Source organism: Pseudoliparis swirei, chromosome 20 (assembly GCF_029220125.1).
Source record: "Pseudoliparis swirei isolate HS2019 ecotype Mariana Trench chromosome 20, NWPU_hadal_v1, whole genome shotgun sequence".
NCBI lineage: Eukaryota > Metazoa > Chordata > Actinopteri > Perciformes > Liparidae > Pseudoliparis > Pseudoliparis swirei.
Window position 1 is genome coordinate 1867785 of NC_079407.1, and position 10366 is coordinate 1878150.

At 43.5% G+C, this 10366-nt stretch overlaps 1 protein-coding gene across 1 annotated transcript; it reads right to left on the reverse strand.

Moving 5' to 3' along the window:
* Window positions 1-3418: 3418 nt before the first annotated feature.
* On the reverse strand, window positions 3419-8859 carry LOC130210739 (uncharacterized). Its single transcript, XM_056441223.1, has 4 exons — window positions 8326-8859; window positions 7587-7748; window positions 5249-6464; window positions 3419-4337 (listed from the first exon to the last, which is right to left on the reverse strand). The coding sequence occupies exons 2-4, from the start codon at window positions 7696-7698 to the stop codon at window positions 4151-4153; spliced, it is 1515 nt and encodes a 504-aa protein (XP_056297198.1). The 5' UTR covers window positions 7699-7748; window positions 8326-8859; the 3' UTR covers window positions 3419-4150.
* Between the last annotated feature and the right edge of the window lie 1507 nt (window positions 8860-10366).

The following is a 10366-nucleotide window of genomic DNA, read 5'->3' on the forward strand; positions in this document are numbered from 1 at the left end:
CACTTATACAATCGTAATCGCCGAAATGCATATGAAAGGTGGCTTGAAGATCTCCAGCAATATGTTTGTGACAGTGGCGGTTCGTCCATAGGGGGCGCTAGGGCGCCGCCCCTCTTAAAATTTGGAGATGAAAAAAAAAGAAGAAGAAGAAAAAAAGAAAAAAAATCTGTCAAAAAACATTATATGCCAAATCATTTAAATAGTAAATATACCGTGTTGACGCTAAATGTGTGTGGAGACCGTAAGCCCTGTCAACAACCACTTAAGTTAATGTGAAAAATATAATATATCGCCATTATCACGGAGAGAAGCCCTCCCTTTTCGGGGCGCTGGTCTAACGTGTGTTCGGCATTGATACAACGTTTCAGTCGTTTTGGCAATGACCGGCTTCACATTGGCGGATGAAACCGGGAATCTTGGGGCGCACAAATGTGCGCACGCGATTGGATTATTCGGCAGATCAGAGACCCGTAGAGCAGTGTTGCCAGGTCCGCGGTTTTCGTGCGGAATCGCCACTTTTGAAGTGTTCGTGTTGAATTTTTTGTCCTTGGTTCGGGTAGACCTATTTTGCATGCAAATTACATGAATATCTTTAAATAAAAATCCATATTTTAAATGAAATAATTTATTCATACCCAAATCCTACCAAACTGACTCCAGATCAGCACGTACACACATTTTATTTATGATAATATACTGTATCTAATTACACAAGGCCATTTTAGGACATAGGGGAAATAACTGTTTAGGGAAAACTGCTTTTAATGCTGGCAAACTAAACATATGTTGTTACTTTGTAGATATTACAATATATTTGGCAATGATAGCAATGCTGTTGGACTTTAAAAGCAGTGTATATGGTTTGGCACGGGCATATTTTGAGTTCTGATATTGGGCTGGTTTTGATTGGCCATTGGGCTGGTTTTGTCACACAGACCTGGCAACCCTGCTCACAATGGTTTTATATTGCTGAGGGTGAGTTGAGTGAAAAACGATGTTGCACTATTTTGGCTATATTCTTTTATAAAAATTAACCGTTTATGTTACATACAGTAATGGTCGCAAATACGATCACGGCGTCCAGCTGTCGTGTCATTTAGACCGTCAACATATACGTTTGGTGGCGGTCTCATTGAGCCACTTTGGCACCGTTTGTTTAGCTACATCCGGTCGCCCCGACGTATATTTTCCTTGTGTAAATTGTGTTTTGCGTGTCTAGGAAGTGGAAGTGCAGAGACAGATCAGAAGGCAAATGTGTGTGTTCTGTTGTCTTCTGCAGGTATGTGTTTCCCTTTTGTTCAAAGTTAGAATTTTCTCTGTTTCTGCTGAAATGACTCTAGCTCATGTAGTTATTTATTTTGTCCATTAGGGGTCTCTGTTTTCCCTTGTATGTTACATGTCATGGTTTTTGATGAGAATTGTTATTATTTAGATTTAATGTGGTCCTGTCTTCCATGGACAATGGTTTTATTTTGCTGAGGGAAGTGGAAGTGCAGAGACAGATCAGAAGGCAAATGTGTGTGTTCTGTTGTCTTCTGCAGAATAAATAAGTGCTGGGAAAATCCACCATCTGAGCCGACTTCTTCCATGCCCGTTCCACATCTGTAACATCTGCTCTGAACCTCTTTCATGTGAGGGTGAAACTCTTTTATTTTGCAAACCTCTGAAACCCAACCCAATGTTCCTTAAAGCTGCTCTGAACCTCTCATGCCCAAAGTTACAGTGTGTTGATAGTTGTTATTGGACAGTGTTGATGAGCACGCTGTGTTCTTGAAATAAAGCTTTGGTTTTTACAATATTCTACTCAAAACCTCTTTTCTTCTCATTGTTGAGTGATATTTAAACCGCGTCGCCCAACTGCGCCCCCCCAAAAAAAAATTTCACCAGCCGCCACTGGTTTGTGAATGTGTGACGAATCTGGTGAGCGAGACAGCCCCGCTGCAGATGTTAAGAGAACACAACGCACGCGCAGGGAAACCAGTAGGTTTGAAAACCAGGAGGGGTGTAACACCGGCATATGTGTTTCATGGCAGAGGAGATCTGCCGCCGTAGGTGGAAAAGTCAGAGACACGTATCAAAGAGAGAAGAAGAGAGAGAGCAGCGAGAAGCGCAGTGGAGAGCAGCTCAGTCCACTAAAAAGTGGAAGTACTCTGCGGTCGCGACGCGTCTGGTCTGAACACACTTTTTTTTCGACGCGCGTCGAGACTGCTGCGTCCGGTGTGAACACATTCAAGCTAACCTAATTTCCCAAACGCTGTGGACATCTGAATGCTGATTGGCCGAGACGCGACACGTCCCATCAAAGATGTTCTATTGCGAAGAGCACCACTCACTCCACATTTTCTCCGCGTCTCAATCACTGCAATCTCAACGGCAGCGGGCCAGGTGAAAAAAATAATAAATCGGAACGCGTCTCTGGTATTGTTCAGGGGGCCGGTCCAAATGGGGAGGTGGGCCGGATCCGGCCCGCGGGCCGTAGTTTGGGGACCACTGCTTAAACACATGAAGACTTTAAATAGACTTTAAATGCATCATTTCATCTGTTTAAGTGATCCTTCAAGACAATCAAAACAAATATACATTATTATTATTACATCATTGTGTTTACTCAGTAGATAGAAAAGTGTTTATTAAACACACAACTTTAACTCTCATATCAGTTTTACATCCGGCTGTTTACTTTTTATTCATTTACATTGCATCAGAAAAACAACAAAACGAATAAACAACAAAACAGAACAACAAACAGAAGGAAAGAATCAACGAATTCACCGTCAACCCAAACTCTTTATTCTGATAGTTCAACTCCTTCCCACTCCTCCTCTTCCTCCCCCTCCTCCTCTACCACCTCCTCCTCTTTTTTCTCCTTTTCTTCATCCTACTCTTCCCCCTCCTTCTTCCTCCTCTTCCTTCTCCCCCCCCCTCCTCTTCCTCCCTCTCCTCCCTCTCCTCCTCCTGTAAGTATTGTGTGATGTTGCCTCATGCACTTGAAAGGCCTCCGACTGCTGGGAGAGATACCAAGAGATTTCACACACACACACACACATACACACTCACACTCACACACGCACACACTCTGTTGTCTTCGGGGCTCAGTGCAACGTACTGAAATATTTGAGGGGGGAAACGTGCCAATTAGTAATTCTATAAGCCCCGCCCCCTCACCCCCATTGTTTGGACAACGCAGCTGTCAATCGAATCCCTCCTCGTTCTGCTGTGATGCCCTCTTGAGGCCACGCCCCCTCCACGAAAAGCGATCCAAAAGCAGAAATCATGGATTCTACTCGATAGGTTTTTATTTGGCTCATTTTTCTTTTTTTTACCTGAAGTTTAATTTCCTGACATCGATTTCCTGAATTTTCAAAAATACATCAAATTGATCAATTAGAGAGAAAAAAAGAAAGGAAAACTAAATCCTTGTACCGTTTACCCAACGATTTATTGTCTCGTCAACAAGTGATTGTTTGTTCCGCAGAAACACGCCGAGAGAAAATCAATAAAACCATTTCATTCAATTTAAAGAGGTTTGTTTCTGTTCCTCAGAAAATAAATCAATAAAATCCTGAGTGTGAAGAAGTGCAGGTCGTGAAGCCATGCAGGGGACAGGAAGCATGCGCATCCCCAAATCAAACATGCAGTGTGTGTGAGTGTGTGTGCACATGTTATCTACACAACTCGGCGTGTTACACACTTTGTTTTACTCTCAGCGATTTATTTAAATTCAGTTTTTAAAAGCAAAAAATGATTAAAAAATAAATAAAAAGAACATTATTAAGTACAAAATATAAAAATTAAAATATATATATTTAGCACGAATTCTGCTTCGATGCGCGTCACACACACACACAAATAAATATAAATAAAAACCACCAGCACGAAGTTCCACCGATGAAGAACCGACCTCGTCTTCCAGTGAGATCACAGTGTGACGGCCGAGTCCAGCGCCCACAGTCCAAGGGTACAAGGGTGTGTGTGTGTGTGTGTGTGTGTGCGTGTGTATGTTTCGGCCCATCCTCTTGAGAAAAATGTTTTTAGAAGGAAAAAAAAAGAAAAAAACTACCATATTCATGCAAACTATCATGTCATTCATTGTGTTTTCTCTCAGTGCTGGTTGGTGGTGTTGGTGTTGTTGTTGTTGTTGTTGTTGTCTTTAGGCACTGCCGTCCTGCTTGTGCCGCTGGCTGCGCGCCTTGTAGACCTCGATCAGGAGGTCTTTGACGTACTGGATCTCTCGCTCCACCGACTCCGCCTTGTCGCGCAGCTCCCGGTTCTGCCCCTCCAGGCCGTGAAGCTCCTCCTCCAGGAGGTCAAGCTCCGCCCTCTTTCTCAGCCGGTACCTGCAACACAACGGACTGCGGTCGGTCGGGTTCCTCCTGCTGCCTCTCGACTTCATGAAGGGTTTGACCTTTTGACCTCTACCCTAAAAATAACTTATTTCTCTTTTTTTTCCACAAACTTCTTACTCCAGTTTCTACGAGGCAGCTCATTGGCCGAGGGGGCGAGGCAGCTCATTGGCCGATGTACAGCAGCTGGTTTACGTAACATTTGAGTCAAAAGTATTCAGGATTCATAAGAAGTGATGGATAAGCTTAAAATAAATATATAATAAATATAATAAAATATTCTTTTTACTTAGACTGATATAATCACATCTCATCAAAACATTTTTAATACAGTTTTTTTACATGCGTTTTTAATTAAGCATGCAGAATATAATTAATATGAAATCGGTAAAATCTAAAATATATCAAATAAACATTTTAAAGGTTTTTCGGTTTTAAGCATCCAGAATATTATAAATAATTTTTTCATATGAATATAATCAGAAATGTATGAAAGGTTTTGACAAGCTTTTGGATATAATATGAAATCAGTAAAAGAAAAATCCATTTAATGTACGTTTTTAAGTGTGTAAAATTAAGCATCAAGAATATTATATGAATATAATCAGAATTCTTAAAAGAAATAAGATTGTTAAATGCTTTTGAATAATATGAAATCATTAAAACTCACATTTTAATTGTTTTATGTTTTAAGCATCAAGAATATTATTAATATTTTTTCCATGATTAAGAAAAAAAACATTTGAATACAGATTTCATAAACAGTTTTTTAAGGTTTTAAGCATTCAGAATATTAATAATACTAGAACTAAATAAATAGAATCAGTTAAAGTAATTCTCCAGAGTTCCTGTAGAAACGTGTCACAACAGGAAGTGGAGCGCGTGGCGACCTCGCCGCGTCTCACCTGTGCGCCGCCGTTTTGTTCTGGTCCCTCTTCTTCTGCTTCCGCTCCCCGGTGGCGGCCTCCGGCGGGGCGCCGCCCATCAGCGGCGGCGGCTTGGCGGCGCAGCACGGCTCGTCCTTTAGCCTCTGGGCGGGCCGGTGCACGGCGGCGCCCATCAGCGCGCCCTCGCCGTCCCCCCGGGACAGACATTCGTAGCTTTGGTCCGCAAGGCATTCTGGGTAGAGGTAGTGGCCGTGCTGGGGCTCCACGGCGTGCGCCTGCGGCGGCGGCGGCGGCGGCTCCAGGTCTCCGATGAAGCTGTGGTACGGCTCGGCGGCCTGCTGGTGCAGGTGGTGCAGGTGGTGGTGGTGGTGGAAGTAGCCGTCGCCGGCCGCCATTGTCTCTTGGGGCACGCCCCCGGAAAGTCCGACCTCCGGCGGCCCGGCGGCGGCGGCGCCGTCGTAGCCGGCGTTGGGGCTGTGCTGGGCGCCGTCGGGCCGCCGCTGGAGGCCGTCGTAGGCGCCGGCGAGGCAGAAGCCGCGTGCGATCTCCTCGCTGCAGAACACGCCCTCGGAGAAGCAGTAGCTCTCCTCCTCCTTCAGCGCCTCCCTCGCCCCCCGCCGGGCGCCGCTCTTGCTCGCCTTCAGCGTGGAGTAGTGGCTCGCCGGCGGCTCGCCGCCCCCCGAGTAGCTCCCCCGCGGGCCCCACGCGTCGAGCCCCGCGTCCTCGCCGACCTTCGCCGCCTCGCTGACGACCCTCCGCCCGTTGTTGTTGTTGTTGTTGTTGACGTTGTTGCCGTGGTGGTGGTAGCGGTGGTGGTAGTTGTACGGCGCCGGTCGCGCCACTTTGGTCCTGCCGACGGGGGCGCCGCCGCAGAAGCCGGCCAGGTCCAGCTCCCCTGTCGCCAGGGTGACCGCCACGGGGCTCTCCGATTGGCCGGCGCCGTACGAGCCGTAGGGCAGCTGGTAGTACGACGGCGAGCCGGCGGCCGCGGCGCCGCGGTCGCATCGCGGCGGCTTCTCCAACTTGCCGGCCGGCGTGGACTCGGAGCGGAAGTAGTCCTCCAGCTGGGCCAGCTCCTCCTGCAGCAGAGAGGTCATGACCTCCAGGTCCGAGGGCACCTTGACATCCTGGTCCAGCGGCGAGGGGGGGAGGGACGAGCGTGGCGAGGACGCGGCGGTCGACACAAACGAAGACAAGTCGACTTTCTCTGTCATCCAATCAGAGTGACCGTCACCTAGGCAACAGAGCGTTGGTTCAAACAACATGTGATGAAATCAATCAGACCAAGCAGTGTGTGTCTGTTTGGGTAGACAAATAAATAAAAACATTCTGTAAAGAAATGTATTTGAATTTAAAATCATGGGAAATAAAATAGACTTAATAAAATTACAAATATACATTCAGTATAAAATTCATGAGAAAAAATTCAAATCACGCCAAGCTGGAAAGGATGAACGTGAGAAAATTTAAAATGAATAAATAAATACATTCTATAAAAAATGAGAATAATCACACAAGCTGGAGAGAATTAAATGAAATTTAAAAAAAGATTCTTGAAAAATATTAATTTAAAAAATAAGGATGAAGAGGATGAACGTGAGAAAATTAAATTAAATTAAATAACATTGAAAAAAACTTTAGAAAAAAATTAATAAAAAATAAATTTTAAAAATCACGTTAACTGGAGAGGATGGACATCAGAAAATAAAATAAAATTAATTTGGTAAAAAATAAAAAAAATACATTCTTAAAAGAAATTCTAAAATCACACAAGCTGGAGATGTGAAACATGAGAAAATTAAAATAAATTAAGCAACATAAAAAAAAACATTCTTGAAAAACATTTTTAAATTCATGCAAGCGATGAGCGTGAGAAAATGTAATTAAATTTAAAAAAGAAATTTCGTAAAAAAATTAAATAAATGAAAACCACAGCTTAAGCTGGAGAATATGAATGTGAGAAAAATGAATTAAATGTAAAAAATACATTCTGTACATTTTCAAAAAATAATAATTAAATAAATAAAAAACACGCAAGCCGAGAGGATGACCGTGAGAAAACAAAATAAATATAGAAATTCTGTGAAAAAAATAAAATAAATGAAGACATTGTGTAAAAATAAAATAATCACGCAATCCGGAGCGGATGAACGTGAGAAAATAAAATAAAAGGTGAAAGAGTCGATAAGCGATAGAATCCAAGTGGCCGACTAACCGATCATCTGAAAGTGATTGACCGGCATCGTGCGATACGCTTCCACGTATCTGTACTCACTGTACGACATCGGCCCCGTGCTGCACTGCGGCTTCGACCTCGGGATGTGGGGAATAAAAAAGCGTCTCGGCGAAAACTCACCAATTAAGCGCCGCCTCTCCGCTGGCTCCGCCCCCCACCCGGGCCGCGATTGGCTGCCGCGCTCGCCCGTGGAAACGAAGGGAATCTTCCTGCGAAGGACCGACGGCGCCATCGTGGCGTCTGCTCCGGGAAAATTGTTGAAAAGCACAAACCGGGAACCGGCTGGAAGAAACCAAGAAGACGAGTGAAGACCTGCGGGGGGGGGCGCTCACGCAATAACTACAAATATTAGAAATATGTTTCAGCTTTTTACACATTTTTCACAAGCACCAATAAATAAGCCCAGAAATTGTCATTAATATTTAAAAATAAAACTACAAACTTAATTTAAAAAACTTAAACGAGTTCAAATCTACTTTTTCATCCACCATTGAATGTAATTATCACTCACATGTTTTTATGAAATATTTTTCTTAGCATTATTAAGACTTTCACCTGACTAAAACATTATTCAAGAATTCAAACAAACAAACCTATTTATATAAAGTTATTTTCCAGAATGTAACTTTAAAAAAAACTTTTATGAAGAAACAAAAAAGATAAAGTGACTTTAAAAATATAAATAAAAGTATATAAATAGTGCCGATTTTAAATGTAATTTAATGTTTTAATCAAACAGAGAAATTAGAGTTTAAACTAGTTTGTTAGAGAAAAAAAAGAAAATAAAGACGTTTTTCTTTATTTGTTTCCCCCCTCCGCCCCCCTCCCTTCAAAGCTAAATAAAGCCGGTTAAACTTACCGCATAGTTCCTGGAGAGTCTCGCGCCACCCGGCGGAGCTGCCCGGACAGGGGGCCGCCGGTGGCGAGGTGCGGGCGGCCGGTGGCGGGGTGCGGGCGGCCGGTCTCTCGGCCCCCTCTGGCGGCCAGGGGACTCTTCATGAGGCGCGGACGGAGCTGCGCAGCGCAAAGTTTTTAAATCCGCTACTTTCTGGAACTCCATGCGCCGGCGACCTGATCACCCCGGGATCACTCCGCGGTTTACAGAGTTCAGACCGGCCGTTACGTCATGAAGCCGGGACTCCCCCCAAGTTTATTACGTTACATTTGAGTTATAAACGAGAGGAACTTCAATACATACATTTAGAATCACTCTAATGTCGCTTCTGTTCTTTTTAAAGTATTTAAATAACGTCACTGCGTTAAAATAAAAGTCCGTAAACCCACTCGCGTCTCCAGCTCCTCAACAGTGCTCTAAATAACACTCTACCGTATTTGTTTTAGTAGAAGAAGAACTAAAGAACCGGAAACTCACTTTTCTTCAGCGGCGGGGGGATTCGCGCCGGCTGTAGCCGGATCTAGTTTCTCGGCGCGCGCGCGGCGGCGGAGGGACACCGTGTTGCAGTTGAAGGTGTAACTTTAGTTGCAGTCCTGTTGCATCACGTCCGCGGGGGATTCGCTGGCTGCCGGAGCAGCGCGGCTCCTCATTGGTTCATCTGAGCTGCGTTCCTATTGGCCGGCGGTCTCCTGTGATTATCACACATTAACACCGACCTGGAACCGGTTCACCGGGACCGGGAGGGACCGGGACCCAGTCAGACTGCCGCTTAGGGATCAATTAGTGTTTGCGTGTGTGTGTGAGTGTGTGTGTGTGCGTGTCTGTGTGAGTGTGTGTGTATCTGTGTGTGTGTTTGTATCAGAATAATCAAACAATCAAATACACAAAGTACACATAAGTTGTTAAAGTTTAATGTGTCGTGAGAAAAGTTCAGATGTCAACGTGTCAACAACAACAACATGTTGCTTTAAATGTTTATCCACTATAAACATATTACACACTCCTGATGAACGCTCATGACTTTTGTTTAGCAAGAGAAGCACACACACACACATACACACAGATACACACAGACACACACATAGAGATACACACAGACACATCCACACACACACACACACATATACACACACAAATACACACAGATACACACACATAGAGATACACACAGACACATCCACACAGATACACACACATATATACACACACCCACAGACACACACACTCACACACTCGCACATAGACACACACACTCACATACACACTCACACATGGACACACACACTCACACACAGACACACATATTCACACACACTCACATATACACTCGCACATAGACACACACACTCACATACACACTCACACATGGACACACACACTCACACACAGACACACATATTCACACACTCACACATTCACACACACACATTATTAAACATGTATCAATATATTTAATTATTTTCTGAACAGAACTGCAACGTGTAAATTAATATTTGGTCTTTTAACAATATGAAGTCTTTATTCATTATTTTATTGAACAATAATCTGTCAAGTTTATTTGGTAATAATTAAAAACCAACGTTTAAAACACTATGTAGACGTTTAATAAACAGCTTATAGCTCACTATCATGTAGTTAACCGTGTAAACAACAACAACAACAACAACAGCAGCAACAACACATTGAAACTCATAGAGAACGTCTTCAAGGAGAAGTTACAGGAAACATTATAAACACGTGTGTTCCTAAAGGGTAATAAAGCTTTATAACACATGTTATGAACCTTTATTACCCTTTATGAACACAAGTCTGTGTTTCAATTTACTAAATAAAAATAATACATCTACATATATATATATATGTATATATAAATATATAAGTATGTGTGTGTGTGTGTGTGTGTCGAGCTGCTGCAGGTGAGACTTTGATCCTTTAAAATGAAATTCACCTTTAATGTGACACATTAGTGTCGAGCCGTCACAGTTCTATTGAATGTGACCTCTGC